Source organism: Carlito syrichta, unplaced genomic scaffold, assembly GCF_000164805.1.
Source record: "Carlito syrichta isolate Samal-C Ts95f unplaced genomic scaffold, Tarsius_syrichta-2.0.1 Scaffold93755, whole genome shotgun sequence".
NCBI lineage: Eukaryota > Metazoa > Chordata > Mammalia > Primates > Tarsiidae > Carlito > Carlito syrichta.
In genome coordinates this window covers 67,357-83,180 of record NW_007037851.1, presented here as the reverse complement: position 1 = coordinate 83,180, position 15,824 = coordinate 67,357, and the positions used below count along the sequence as shown (strand labels likewise).

General features: G+C 52.4%; 1 protein-coding gene across 1 annotated transcript in view; it reads left to right on the top strand.

Annotated features, from left to right (window-relative positions):
• The first annotated feature begins 689 nt into the window (after positions 1–689).
• The window catches only part of LOC103263545 (cystatin-C-like), a 59,792-nt gene continuing 44,657 nt past the window's right edge, over positions 690–15,824 (top strand). The window contains exon 1 of the mRNA XM_008061220.1: positions 690–914. Within this exon, the coding sequence (XP_008059411.1) occupies positions 690–914 (225 nt within the window). The remainder of the gene's footprint in view (positions 915–15,824) is intronic.

Genomic DNA, 15,824 nt, shown 5'->3' with positions numbered 1-15,824 from the left:
TACAGTCACTTTCACCTGCTCCTTTGTCCTTTTTAGTGTGCCAAGTAGACTAGTGACATTGTGCATGGGTCCAAGTCCCTCCTGTGGTAGTTCTGCAATGTCCAGTCCATGACTCTGTCCCCTGCTCCTTCCCCGGCTCTGTCTCCAGGTCCTTGACCACCTGGTACAGGAGATGCTGGTGAAAGCCTTATTTGTTGAACAAGGGAGAGATACAGAAAGAGAACCCAACCACTTTTTCTCAAGAGGTTAATTCCCTCCTGTTTAGCCAAGACATTCTAGAGAGCAGGTTGGGGACTAGGTCTCCCAGTGCCTCTGAGGCACCATCTACGCCTGGGATCCCAGCCTTTTCCAAGGACCCATGGAAGTCCTAGACGTCTGACAGCCAAGGAGGCCAAGACTCTACTTCTCACTTTTCTAAGGAAATAGGAGGTCATGTTGCCTTCATGGTCCAGGGTGTCACCTCTCTGGACACCAGAGTAACCCAAGCTTGGGACTGGGAGGAGAGACAGGACTGGGGAAGGAGGGAGAGATGGTGGAGGAGGAGAGGAAGGAGGAGGAGCTGGCGGGTCAGAAGGCAGATGGGGGGAGGTGGCCCTGGCAGGATAAATTCAGGCCCCTGGCTATTGTGGGCTCAGGATCTCAGGACAAGCCCTGCTCTCTCTGCGGTCCCAGCCCCACCTTCCCACAACATGACTGGGCTTCTGTGCACCCCGCTGCTCCTGCTGGCCACCCTGGCTGGGGTCCTGGCCTTGAGTTCTGAAGAAGAACTACCTGTGACAGGCGGTGTCCAGGATGCAGACCCCGAGGATGAGCAGGTGAAGCACGCCCTGGACTTCGCCATCAGCGAGTACAACAAGAACAGTGACGACAAGTACTACAGCCGCATGCTGAAGCTGGTGGGCGCACAAGAGCAGGTGAGTGCCTCCAAGTCCCTGGGTGTTCTCCCTGCTTGGAGAGCATGACCACTGAGACACTGACCTCACCACTCTAATGGTCAGCCTTCCCCAGTGGCCCCTCTGATGCCTCATGCTCAGGGGGTGCCCTGTACCCCTGCTTCTTTACTTCTTGACTGCTTCTTGTCCCCCACCCCAGCTGGTTCCCCAGAGTTGTGCCGTCCTTTCCTGGATGCTATGTAGCCACTGCCTGTGTTCAGTCTCCCTTGACCCCTGCAGTCCTCAACCTGCCTCTCGACCTTTGCGTGTTCCGAGGGTCCAGTCAGGACCTGGAGAGGGAGGCTTGGGAGGCTGGATCCAGGTGGGCCTGGTGCCTCCCAAGACTAGATCAGGCCACAAGGCCCGTCCTCCAACCTGAGTCCCCACAGAAGGAGCCTCCATGAGCCTGACCTCCTTGTCCTGGACAGCCAGACCTCCCGGCAGGAGCCATACCCAGAACAGCCCCCAGAGCTGGTGTCCTCCACCCTGAGATGAGGATCCATGCCACAGTCCAGGATGAGTGCCTGCTGGGGTGGAGGAGACCACCCTAGCCTCACTCCTGCCCACTGTGGGAGTTAGACTAGGGTGGATGAGGAGGATGGTCAGAGTGAGAAGGGTTGGGAAGTTTCAGTAACAGCCCAGGCTTGACCTGTGTCCCTCATAGAGCTGCATGCAAGACACAGTGGCAGCAGGGTTGAAGGACCCCATGTTCAAACGTCCTACCCTGCCCTGGAATTCAGTGCCCAGGGCCACCCACTTCCCCTCTCAGGCACCTGACAGCGACTCCACCTTCACCTGGGTGGGGGCTCCTGGTGCTTCAACCCCTGCTGGCCTGTTCCTCTCTCAATGTGGCCCTAACATAGATTGAAGCCCAGGGTGCTATAGATCACTGGGCCCAGGGGTCTATTTTACAGATGGGTAAACTGATGCCTGGGGTCCCTGACTCACCCGCTCTTCACCTGAACTTGACACACCCTGTACCCCTGCTTCTTGACTGCTTCTTGTCCCCCACCCTGGCTGGCTCCCCAGAGTGTGCCCTCCTTTCCTGGATACCTTGAAGGGCAGTCATTCCCCTTCTCCCTCCCATTTCTCGCTCCTCCTATTGGCTGGCAAAGACTCTGTGTTGATGCTACTCAGAAAACAGAAACAAGGCTTGGGCCTGGTAGGCAGAAAAACGCGGCTTCTGTGCTGCTTGGGTGACAGTGCTGGCAGGTGATAGGGCAGACATGGAGCCCTAGGACACAAAGTCTCCGCCACAGTGGCGGTGTGAATGTAGGGCCTGTGGGACTTGCCCTGCCCTTTTTCATGTAGCTTGTGGCTGGCATGTACTACATCTTTGACGTGGAATTGGGTCAAACTACCTGCACCAAGGACCAGGACAACTTGGATGACTGTCCCTTCCAAGAAGAGTCACAGCTCCAAAAGGTGTGTGGGTGACGGGATCCGGCCCAACAGGCCCTGGAGAATGGGCCTGTGTGTACCTGCGCCTGAGAGCACGCTATAAGGAATGTGTGGCTCATGTGTGGGTCAGTGTAGAGTGGTGTGTGTGTGCGTGTGAGTCTGTACATGTGGAAACACCGGTGTGTTTGTGCACACACATGGGGATGTGTGTTGGGAGGTGCCTGCATGCATGCATGCAGTTATATGTCTAGGTGCATGTATGTGTGGGGTGTGCGTGTGTGTGGACACATGAGCTAGTACATGTGGGAAGTCCATAGATTAGCATGTGCATGTGGGAGTAGACATGTGAGGGATTCATGTGTGGATGCATGTGGATGAGGGGCCTATGTGAGCTTCTGAACATGCATGTAGGTGCCTACAGTGTGGCGTGAGGAGGGTGTGCACATGATCAATCCCAGTGGCTGGGAAGGTGTTAGCTTGGGAATGGGGCCCTGGGATGGAACTCCATGAGCTTTGGGGTGATTCTTGCTAGCCTGGAAGAAGCAGCTGAAGGACTGAAGTGGGGCTGGGAGAAGGGGCTCCATCTATTTCCCAGTCACCTGCCCAGGACATAGCCCCACTGAGCAGCTCAGAGGGACTTAGGGCCTGTGGGTGGCGAAGCCCTGGGAGGCTACCCCACTCCCTGACACCTGAGCCTGGCTGCCCTTGTAAGGGTCTGCTCAGGGGACAGTCGGGCCCCCCTTGCTGCCCCATCCACCACCCAGCTCTTAGATGGGGAGTTCCTGTCCCCTGGGTTTCTCTTCTGGACCCCTCTCCCTGCTGGCCCAGGTGCTGGAGGTGGAGGATCCCTGACAGTGAGTAGCCTCCCTCTGCCTTATACCCTCCGGGGCTCCCAAGGCTTTGTCCAGGCTGCTCCATGCAGGGCTGTGCTGGGGCAAGAATTCTGGGGGCCGGCACAACCTGGGTGGACTTGGAGCCCTTGGGGGGGGGTGATGGATGGTTACTGCTTAGGAGTGGCTGGGTGTTTGGGACTCAATGGAGTGGATGGGCCAGGTTCTCTCCTACATCCCTCTTCCCCCCACTGTGGAAATCTCATGGCTGGGCATCTTCCTTTTAACTGTTCACACTGACAGTCCCTCTCTCTTTCCTCCCACAGAAGATCTGCCTTTTCTGCGTCTATGACATCCCCTGGTTGAATACCATGACTTTGAGCACATCCCAGTGTCACAAAGCATAGGGATCTGCACCAACCTGGGCCAAGGCAACCACCTCTGCACCCCCTTGTCCAGCTTCCTCCCTTGGCTGGTGGCCCCGTGGTGAGCATCTCCTCACTGCTGGGGCACCAGAAGACAGAGAAGGCTCTGGAGGCTGCTGTTGACAGCAGGTGGCTGTCCCAGCTCTTGTCTTCTCACTGTCTCCGTCCCGTCTCTTGTCTTCTCACTCTCTCCCCTTCCTGCAGGTATACACCCCACCCTTCCCTCAATAAAGAGTAACATCAGCTTGGTGTTGAGTCCTCGTGTCTTGATGACCATGGCAGAGGGGTCCAGCAGGTCCTCTGGGAAGTGCTGAGTGTCCTGCTGGGTCTGAGATCAGGGGATCCCCTGGGGCCACAAGGCCGTGGCAGGGGAGAGGGTGTCATGAGGGGACACGTGAGTCTGGGACAGGAAGAGCGCAGAGGAACTGGGACCTGGAGACTGGGTATGGCCTCTGCCTGGTAGGAGGTATGGGTCATAGCCTGGGCCAGGCCTCAGCGGAGCTCCCAGGCCTGAGACCCCATCATGTTGGAGAATCCTTCAAATGCCAGGACTGACCTCTCATCGGATCCCAGGGACTAAAGATGTTGTGGTTGATGTTCATTCTTGTACAGAGTATGGAGGCCCCAACCTGAATGAAGGGACCGGGAGTGCCTGTGTGAGCCACTGACAGCCTCAGGCTGGGTGTCCTGCCTGGCAAGTGTTCACAGGGCCAAATCCAAGCCCCTTACCTGGACTGGATATAGACAAATCCTCAAGTGAGTCCTCAGGACAGAGGCCTTAAAATAAAGCCAGATGGGTCTGAGAGACTCTCTTCTCTTCCTGGGGGACATGTTAATAAGGAGCATCTCCTGTGTCAACACCCTCCCTTGCCCAACAGTGCCCAATAGAGGCTGCCGTCTAAGACATGGACCACCCCACTGTCCTTCAGGGCTGGGTGCAGCCCTCATGCAGGGCTCAGGGCCAGTCTCTCAGGACCTTCCCTGCTCGGAGCATTGACAAGGGTCAGTATCAATGACACGGAGGAGATATGTCCAAGGGGTACCACCCAGGCAGCCCCACACCTGCACGCTCCTGCCACTACTGAAAGGCCAGAGCCAGACAAGGGCAGGGAGGATGGGCACACCTGCCTCTGCCTCACCCACCCCGATGACAGGATTCAAACAAGCTCTCTGGGAGGAAGGCAGTGCAGCCCCCCAGGAGGCCAGGACCCGGAACCTGGGAGTCTGGGCCTGACCCTGTTGGTGTGGGTGGACCCAGGGATTTGGGTTGTCGAAGGGAGGCAGGGGCTGAGCCCAGGTGCCCAGAAGTGGGAGTCAGGGTGGTGCCTCCCTGCAGGGAGGGCCCAAGGTTTCTACCTGATGGAGGCTTCTTAGACACAGTCCGTCCCATCCAACACTGCGACCTGCTGAGTCATGTGCCCAGTCCCCTCTCTGACTCAGTTCCCTTCCTCGGGGAGGGTGTAGGTGGGCTGTGTACTTGGCTCCCCCCTTCTCCCTGTTTCTGCTCCCCAGGAGAGGAGCTTGGGTCAGGGAGGCTGAGGGTGAGCAGGGGCATCTTGTGGTCAAGGGAAGGCCACAGACAGTGTCCTGGAGCTTCCGGGTTTTGGGATTAGGAGAGGGGGGGCCTGGGAAGTTCACAATTTGGAGATTGTCCCCTCACTAAGGGACCCTTAGCAAAAAGAGTGTCCCAAATCAGTGTCAAAGGCTGAAAGTTCAGAGGCTGATGCCTAAGTCAGCCCAGGCAGATCACTCTGAAGGGACAGAGGCAACCACGGAGGACTGGGCAGTGCAGGCTTTCATGGGAATGGGACACTCAGTGCAATTACCAAGGGCCGACTCAGGCTGGAACTGAGACATTCAGGGGTTCTCTATGAAAATAGTACAGTGTCACCAACACAACACCAAGGACAAAAGTCAATGTTTATTCAGGAAGGGGAAACATATCACAGAAAATCACACACTTTAAAACACTGATAAAAACAAAAATCACAAAATGCAGAAAATCAGCCAAGTCTGTGGTCACAGATGCAGTTTCCCTGGCTTGCTAGATAAGGGGATATGTCACTCCAGGGACACAGGAAAAGCACCCAGCAAGGGAAAGGACACAGTGCAGGGGAGGGAGGGAAGTTGAGGCTGTCTCATGGGTCAGAGTACAGCTCCTGTGTGCAGGAGCCATGTTGGGTTTGGACCACACAGTGGACCCCAGTCTCACAGCCTCAGAGCCATGACTGGAGCCGGATGTGGGAGGTTTGTCCAGAAACCCTCCTCTGGGGTCTGCACCTCTGGGTCGGTAACCTTGGTCCTCCAGGGTGGGATGTTCCTCTTGTTGATCAGCAAAATTCCTGATGCCCAACTCTAGAGAGAAGGACTGTCGCTGAGTGAGAAATGAAGTCTGGCAGGGAGACTGGGGACGCTTCAAGGCCACAGCTAGAGAGACGTGGCTTCCTCATGAGTCCATTCATCCACCCTGGGAATGGAAGGGAAAGCCTTTCCTTCCTTATTCTGTAATATCTTTACTCACATGATTCTGATTCATTAATGCCTTGACAGGACTTTGTAGTCGTTCCTCTCTGTTTACATACTCAGCTAACCAATCACTCTTGGCCTCATCATATGACACTGATTATGTAACACAATTCTCTATAAATAAAACCAAAAAAAGTCTTTCCGCTAACAGGTTCATTCACATTTGTGAAATCGACGTTGCATGACGTTTCCTTTCTACTTCAAAACACATACCTGGCAACATCACACAAAGTGTTCAGATGGTTGTTAACTCTAGAAAAGCCTCAGTTTCCCTCCTTGTTTGAGCTCTGAATTCTCTCGACTCAAGTTTGACCTTAAGGACTCCATTGACAACGCTCATGACTAATGACCACAGCATTAAAGTTGTCGCCATCGCCCTGAGCATCACACCATGCAGTTGTACAACTATGTCCTCTTATGCACTAAGGGAGCTCTCTTGTGAACACTTCCTCAGGCCTCTCACCACCGGTCACGACGTCCCATTCATGTTGTCTGGGGCTGCCAGATTCTCCTAGGTAAGCAGAGAACCTGTTCATGGGGTCTGTGCTTGCTGGGGGTCATTTTACTACACAGGTCTGTGCCTTGCAAATGTTGAAAACTGAGGGATTCTATCTTGCAAACAAAACACGAGTGCCTGCCACATGAATTGCAGCACACAGCTCACAGGTGAATGAGTGAATATAATTTAGTAGGGGAATTCTCCACCTCTGATGAGGTGTCAAAAAGAACCAAACCCTCCATTCCCAGTTTTCCACATTCACAGGGGAATCTTTCTCCACAGCCTGGCTTCTGGATCCAAGTGCTGCTAGCCTTTTCCCCTCTCCACAAATCCCAGACTTCCACTGTGAGAGCCGAGGACACATCCCGATCAGGACACAACCCTGCCTCAGGTCAAGCCCTTGGGGCTGGACCATGTCTGGGGCTCCTACCGCAGGGCACTAGCAACCAGGCACCTATGCAGGAGAGACTGAGAGCCCAGGAATGCACCCCCACATCAGATACATCACCAACACCACTTTTTCTCAATCAGGCACCACAATAACCGTTCCCACCTACACCGCCCAGGAGGACATGGGATGAGAGGTCTGAGGGAAAAGGCCACATTCTTAATGCCTGCAATCAGGGTGCTGCACCTTTGCTGATTGCACTAAATCCAGCCAGGTAATCCTACTGCTGGACCCACAGAGCCTCTATTGAGCGTGTGGGCTACCCTGGGCCTGACCACCACCAGCTCCATGGAAGACCCTCTCTGATCACCCCATGAGCAGACTCCATGTTTTGGCAAGAGTGGGTGGGCAAAGGGGCTTGAGGAAGGAGACCAGTCTCCCAAAAGCAGGAGGAGGCCTAGGGAGGAGGTGAGGGAGAAGGAATCATACAGGGAAAAGTCCACTGGCACCAGAACATGTCGGGGCAGATGGCCAGCTCAAGGGAGTGGGGATACAGGTGCAGACCTGCACACAGAATGGCTGGAATGCTCCTCCACTGTTGGTGAGTGTGTACCACAGTGCAATTGCTCTAGAAAAGTGTGTTATACAGTTAAATACACATCCATCCCACTGATTTTTGCTGTGGGTTCATGAGAGCTTTTAAACTTTTTTTCTGATGTATTAAAAAAACTAAAACCAACAATCTTAAAGGAACCGGAACTCAGGGTGCCTCTGTGGGGAGCAACGGGAACATGTCAGCTCGGGGTGGTGAGCCCCATGGTTGGGCCAGGACGTGGAGCCTGAGAGATGTCAGAGACTTTTGAAAGAAGAATTTGCCCAGTGAGTGTGAGAGCTAAGTGTGAGTGCCTGGCTGGAGGAGGTTATCACACAAGAGAACGGGGCTGTGTGGATGATTTGAACCTGACCCAAACTCTGGAGAGCTGGATGGAGATGTCCCTCAAAGGTCTAGAAAGGCATGTCTGAAGCTTGGGGGAGGTTGGGTCACATTTGTACATTCATATCTGGAAGACGAGTTTAGAAGACAGAATAATGAAATGCAAAGCATCCTGAATGGGGGGAGGAAGAGTGGTGAGTTCACGTTTGTGTAAAGAGGTCATTGAGGAGCTGATCTGAGATCAATGCACGAATTCAGATCATTCTACAGAGGAAAATGACAAAGACTGGAGAAGTTGAATAAACTGCCCAGGCTCACACCAGAAGCACAACTCATAGCTGAGACTTCAAGCAGGGGGTTCTGTCCCATGTCCCCACTTCTATGGACTGAATTGTGCCCATTGACACACCCACCCAAATTTCTTTGTTGAAGTACTTAACCCCATCCTTAGAATTGTACCTTATTTAAAGATAGGATCTTCAGAGAGCTAACTAGGAAAAAAATGAGGTCATCATGGCTGGGCATGGTGGCTCACATCTATAATCCCAGCAATTTGGGAGGCCTAGGTGAGCAGATTGCTTGAGGCCAGGAATTAAGGACCAGTCTGGGCAGCATAGCAAGAATTCATCTCAATAAATAAATAAATAATACTTACTTTTAAAAAAATGAGATTGTTGTGGGCCCTAATCCCATATGACTGGTGCCTTTGTTTTTGTTTTTTTTTTGAGTCAGAGTCTCACTCTGTTGCCCAGGCTGGAGTGTAGTGGCATACTCACAGACACCACAGCCTCGATCTGCTAGGCTCAGGTGATCCTTCTGCCTCAGTCTTCCAAGTAGCTGGAACCACAGGTGCATGCCACCACGCCTGGCTTATTTTTTGTTTTATTGTAGAGACAAGGTCTCGCCAAGTTGCCCATGCTGATCTTGAACCCCTGAGCTCAGGCAACCCTCTTGCCTCGGCCTCCCAAAGTGCTGGTGTTACAGGCTTGAGCCACAGTTCCCAGTCCAACTGGTGCCTTCTTAAAAGGGAAATGTAGACAGAGAGACAAGCACAGAGGGAAGATGACAGGAAGGGTCACAGAGAGGAGATGGCCATCAACAAGCCAAGGAGAGAGCCCAGAAGAGACCCCTTCCTCATTCCTCAGAAGGAAGAACGCTGCGGTCATAGATGTCCAGCCTCCACAAGCATCAGAAAATCAGTTTTGTGGTATAAAGCCACTGGTCTGCAATGCTGTCATAGCAGCCCTAGCAAACTCCAACCCCCTTTCCTGCTCAGGGAAACCAAAGGACTTTCTCTGAGTGCTGTGATCACGGGGCATTGAAACTCAGTGTCTCCCAGCATCAAGTGTGCATGGAATTCACTCTCAGAAAAGCATCAGCAAACCCACTGGAGCCTCAACTTGTCCTAAGCAGTTTAGCTCACAGGCTAGATACTGGGCCAGGTACTGCTGATTTCCAGTTACAGTGGCCTGCCCGGATCTCCTTTTGCCTTGCAGAATGTGTTGCCTTTGAAACATGTGAGTGCAGTGTGTGGGGATCTTGTTGGGAGTATGTGGAACAGCCCGTGGGTTCAAGTGCCCTCTCAGGAGCAGTGATGGCTCTACTCGTGGATGGGGAGGTGAGGAAGGCGTGTCCCCCACATGGACCACGCGTAGGGCCTCTGTGTCTGCATGAGCACAGTCCCCCTGAAAGTGACTCACCTCCGCAAATGTGATAGGTCATTTTAGGGCTATGGAATCTCTAAGACAGACAGACGTGGCCATTACGACCATGACGGAGGACGGCCGACCTTTCCAAATGCTGAGAAAGCTCATATTTCTATGTGAGGCCCAAGGGTCTTTTAAAAAAGTTCTTCCAGTAGGCTCTTCATGGGTAATTTCATCCAACTGGGATGAAACATCCAGGCTCAGAAACCATTTTTAGAGCAGAACTTGTCTAACTAGATCAAACTATATAAGTGGGAGCTGTCCTGCAGAAGTAATGGAAGATGCTCTTTTCTTTTATTAGTGACCTAAGTTTTAGAAAATAAGAAAACGCTCACAAAAACATTCACGATCATACCACTCACACGTGGCTGATGCCTCCCCTTCTATCTTCTCCTCACATGTCTCGCCTTCCTCATCTCTGACTCCTTCCCTTCTTGGGCTCTCGGTTAATAGTTCCAGGTCCACCTATCTCTCCATTATCGAGTCAGAACACCTGCACCCATCAAGTGAGCCCAGTATGTGAGAACCCGACGAGCTGTCTTGGGAGAGCTCCTTAATCCTTTGAATGTCACTTTCCTCACCTTGAACTGCGGCTCAGTCTGGATGGGCGGGGCTATGCTGTGGTGGCAGAGAAGCCCAAGCCTCAGAGACTTGATTCAGTGCCACGGCCCTCTGCTAGGTGACAGCTATTCCACAGGTGATCGCAGGTACGTGGGGCTCTGAGCCATGTGCTTATTCTGGGGGACACAAGCAGCGAGCACTGACTTTCAACAGTGCCACTGGAAGGGACGCATGTTCCTTCTTTTGTCATATTGACCAGAGCAAGCCACATGAGTACACAAAGGAGGCAGGAGGGTAACCCTGTCTAGTGCCCATGAGAAGAGAGAACTACCCCAAGACAGCCTTAAGGACACCATGAATGCCCACCTCCCGGCCCCAGGCAGATGTCTATGCTCCTGCAGGCAGCACCAGGCCCCAGAGCACACCCAGGCCCAGAGCCCACCAAGGCCCTGCTCACCTTTCCCATTCATGGGCACCTTGGACATGGGGCCCTGAGGCCACATCACAGGAGATAATAACATGTGGGATTTCCCACATGCCTTCAAGCATACAGAGCAAGACCATATCCATCTCTGGGTGGTTAAGTGTCACCTGGACAGGGTACCAGGGTGGTCACTCACATTCCTCATCCACTCAGCCACAAGCTAGCCAAGGTGCCAAGAAGCCCGGCCTGCCCTGAATCCACTTGCAGCTGTCTGGCCGTTGGCATGTGGCATCCAGTGGCTTCCCTCACCGTGTCCATGGTCAGCGAAGAACAGGCGCTCTGAGGCTCCTATGGCCCACGTCCACGCCTGCCTTGTCTCACTATGGGGCCTCCAGGCTGCTGACTCCGTTCTGCTCTGCTCTGGTTTCCTTTCATGTTTCTGGTTGATTTTCTAAATGGCATAAAGCAATTTGCTTTTTGTTTCTGCAACTTTTATAAAATATATTTTTTAAATTATTCAGAGCATTCCTCCACAAATGAAAGCTTCTGAATAAAGCTGTGGAAGTGTCTCTGACTTGTGTTGAGTGGGCTGGATTGTGTCTCTCCTTCTGTGTCTACTGAGCATGAGTTCTGCTCCTGATACTCCGTCTGGGGTTGAAAAATCAAAGGGGAAGAGCCTAGTCCGCACTTTGGCGAGCATCCAGTTAAGTGGGAAGGGTAGGTGCTGGGCAGACAGATGGAAGTCAGAGGGAGGAACTGGATGCTAAGAGGGCATGGAGAAGGGGCCCAAACCCCAGGGAGGGCAGAGGATCAGCTGCCCAGAACCCTTGGACTGCATGACTCAGCACCACTAGCCTCCCTTTCTTGAGGGTGGCTCAGGTGAGAGAACTTAAGAGCCAGTGGCCACGCAGAATCCCTCATCCAAGGACAGACGCAGCTGATATGTTGCCCACAGTCTCTCAGAAGTCCCAGCAGAAAGCCCCCCCAGCTACCCACGGCAGTACCTAAGGATATCCAGGGACTGTACTGACCCTGTTCCCTCCCAGCCCAGGCTTCCTGCCTGTCGTGCTTCCCAGGACAACCTTTCCATAAATCACTGGCGCTACATCCTGTCCTCAGGGTTTGCCTCTAGGAAGCCCCATCTATACAGTCAGCTTGAAGGAGAATGTTACATCTGCAGAATCACAACAGAGGAAGGGGAGCTGAGGCAACCCTGGGGAAAGCAATTCCAAGGAGAGCTGGACCCAAACACAGGGGTGGTTCCCCAGGAAGGTGAGGACCCTGTAGTCTAAAGGTCCATCCAAAAATAAAAATAGATATACAGGATTCATCCACTGAGCTCCAGCTCAAATGCAGCTTACCTGTGCCCACCACCTCCCCCAACAGAATCTCTCAAATGTCCCTGTGATTTTCAGATGGTAGACTGCTAGGATGTCTAATCTCAGGGAACTAGACCACATGGATTAAAACTCTGGTTCTTCCATGGACTGGCTATGTGACACTGACATATTTCCCTTACCTTTCTGTGGCTCAGTCTTCTCATCTGTAAAATGGAGAGAGTAATAATACCCACTAAGGCCAGGCTTGGTGGCTCAGCCTGTAATCCCAGCGCTTTGGGAGGCTGAGGTGAGTGGATTGCCTGAGTCCGCAGGTTCAAGACCTGCCTGGGCAACTTGGCAAGACCTCATCTCTACAATAAATAAAAAAAAATTAGCTGGGAGTGGTAGCGTGCACCTGTAGTTCCAGCTACTTGGAAGGCTGAGGTGGAAGGATCACCGGAGCCCAGCAGGTCAAGGCTGCAGTGGCCGGGAGCGGCCACTGCACTCCAGTCTGGGTAATAGAGTGAGACTCTAACTCAAAAATAATAATAATAATAATAATAATACCCACTAAGTAGTTACTGTGAGGCTACAATAAATTAACTAGTGTTATATTCATGATTAGACGATCTCATGACTGTATAGCTGTTGTTTGCTATCATCTCAGTGATCTCTGGGAAACAAGTCACATGGAGGAGACTCAGTCCCTACCCCCCCAAGAACTCATGGCTTGGTGGGGAACAGAAATATACCCAGGAGTAAACAAGTCCCTAAGAGGAGGATGGCAAATGTCTCTAGTAAACACACATTTTCTGCAGAATCCCAGGCACAAAAAGTTCACCCTTGGCTGCATGGACCAGGAGGTCTTCACAGACAGGACCCATGTAGCCTGAACTTGGAAGCAGGCAGTATCTGGGGAGGCAAAGATCTAGGATGGAGTGGGCAGCTGCAGGTGAACTTTCCAGAAGCACAAAATCATGTGACCCTGGACAGGTGTGTATGTGCAGAATATCAAGGAGTTCAGTTTCTCTGAGGGCAGGCCATGTGATGGGCAACATGAGAGGGAAGCTATGGAAGGCAAGATGCCGGCACTTCATGTGGCAGGGATGTGGCTCTCTGAACATGGTAGTACCAGGGCACCAGCGACTGAGGGAGAAAGCCAGCAGACCTGTGAGGATGTCACGGTGGGAGCCCAGTTCTATCTCAGGTGGGTTTAGCAAGGGGAGAAGTAAAGTGAGACTTCACTGATTGCAAGATAGTTTTGAGAATAGAAAGCGGGTTCTTATACTCTGATGTCACAATAAAAACCCAATCTCCACTCTGTTTTGTCTATAAAATATAGAATCAGCATGATTGTGTAATCGAGTGAAGTTTACCAAGGAAGTGGCATGATGTATATTGAAGAGTAATGCTGCAGTGGTGGTGATGATGATGGTGACAATGATATGGTAGAGATGGAGATGGTCGTGGCAGCAGTGGTCAGGGAGAAAATGATGATGGCATGATGGTGATGGTGATGACAGTGATAACGATGGTGTTGATGGTAATGATGATAGTACGGTGGAGATGATGTTGGTGATGGCGAAAGTGATGGTGGTTGGAGCGATAAGGATGATGGCATGATGGAGATGGTGATGACAGTGATATTGATGGTGATGATGACCATGGTGATGGCAATGATGACAATAGTGCTGATGGTAATGCAGGCAATAATGATGATGGTGTGGTGGTGTTGGTGAAGGTGATGGTGGTGACGTAATAGTGATGACAGCTATGGTGGTGATGGTAATAACGGTGGTGATGGTGGTGGTGAAGGCAATAATGGCGATGATGTTGGCATGGATGATGATGGGGATGGCGAGGGTGAGGGTGCTGAGATGATAAGGATGGTGATCCTGGTGGCTTTGTTGGCTATTGTGACGGTTTTGGTGGTGATGATGGTGATGGTGAAGGTGAAAGTGGTGACAGTAATGATGGTGAGGATGGTGATGGTGGTGGGGATAGTAACGGTGGTGATGAGGTCGTGATGGTGGTGATAATGAGGATGATGTTGATGGTGATGGTTATGGTGTGGGTGATGGCGACAATGGTAATGGTGACCCTGGTAATGGCCGTGGTGGTAACAGTGGTGAGGGTGAGGAAGGCAATGAAGAGGTGGGGGTGATGGAGGTGGTCATGGAGGTCATGATGATGGTGATAAGGAGGATGATGACAGTAGGATGGTAACGGTAGTGATGTTGATGGTGATGGTGCTGGTGGGAGTGATGGCTGTGATGATGGTGATGGTGTTGGTGATGGTGGTGACGGTGATGGTAATGGTGACATGGTGGTAGTGGTAATGATACTTTGATGATGATGGAGGTGATGGTTTTGGTGGTGGTGATATGATACTTAATGGGAAAATATGAAGCTCTTTGGGGCAGAGTGAAAGCACCAGACCTGAGCAGGTGCCAGGAGGTGGGAGCCACTGTCATTGGCAGATTCATTCATCAGGACCCAGGTGACTCTTCTCCTCAGTCACCTCAACTGGGATAAGAAACCGTCTGTCACAAATGGACCTCGTGCTCTTGTTAACCACTGGACCAAAAGCAGATTTTTCTTGACATCCGTGCCTCTGAACCCCAGAGACGACCACGGACAAGAAGGAGACAGGTAGCTTGAGAAAGGGGAAGGGAGGAAGAGAGACAGCAATGAGGAGGGGGGAGGGAAGACAGGGGAAGAGAAGACGGAGGACAGAGACCAGACATGGCCACATGGTTTCCCACTATCATTGCCACCCATCTTGAGACGTCCCTGTTTTCCAAGATGACCAGTTCTGGCCTGGTCTCTCTTTCCCGGGAGGCCAAATTACCCACATTTCTGCTGAAGAGCTGGGGAGGGACCAGGGTGAGGCTGCACTCGTGTGAGGCTGCTGCCACCTGCTGGCATCTGCTATGACCAACAGACCCTCATGCCCAGGCCGCCCAGGGCTGGACAGTCCAGATACGGGCTCTCCAGAACCCGGACTGCATGCAGAGTGGGCTTCCATTGCAAAGATCCTTCCTCCAGGGCAGACCCTATGCCCACCCAGGCCACCTTCAGAGCGCACTGCCCTGCAGTGAGGCAGGAACAAAAAGGACCTGAGAAGGGCTGGGTGTTCCTGGGAGAATGCTGCCCCCTGGTGGTCACTGGTCACATGGAGGGCGCAGGCCCACCTGACTGGGATTCTCTGCAAACTGGTCACTAAGCAAGTCGTACAGGGGAGGGAACTGTGGGCACAGGGACCGCCCTTGAATCCTGTGGATCATCTGGCCCGTTGGGGATCCTCTTCTGGGTCTTTGTCTTCATGTCTGATGTTTCGGCACATCGTCTTCTCCATTATTGTGGGTGGGGGCTGGCCCCTCTGTGAGCCTCTTCCCTCCTTAGCCCCCTCAGACGCCCACCATCCTCAGGACCCAGCGTCCCACCTTCCCTGTCAACTCAGACATGGCCCAGGGGTCCCCTCAGATGCCCATCCTCCCCAAGGCCCAGTGTCCCACCTGAACTGTCCACTAGGACATGGCCCAGGGATTACCTCAGAAGCCCACCATGCCACAGGGTGGACTGTGGGTTCCTGTAATCAGAGCTTGTTTAGATTAAGAATTGCTATTTTCAGGAGTTATCACACTTTCTGACTTCAAACTTTATTATAAGGCTACAGTAATCAAAACAGCCTGGCAGTGGTACAAGATCAGGAACATTGACCAATGGAACAGGATAGAGATTCCGGAAACAAAACTTCAACCAACTCATCTTTGAAAAAACCTCCAACAACAACCACTGGGGAGCGGAGAACCTATTCAGTAAATGGTGCTGGGAAAACTGGCTGACCACATGCAGAAGATTGAAACAGGACCCCTA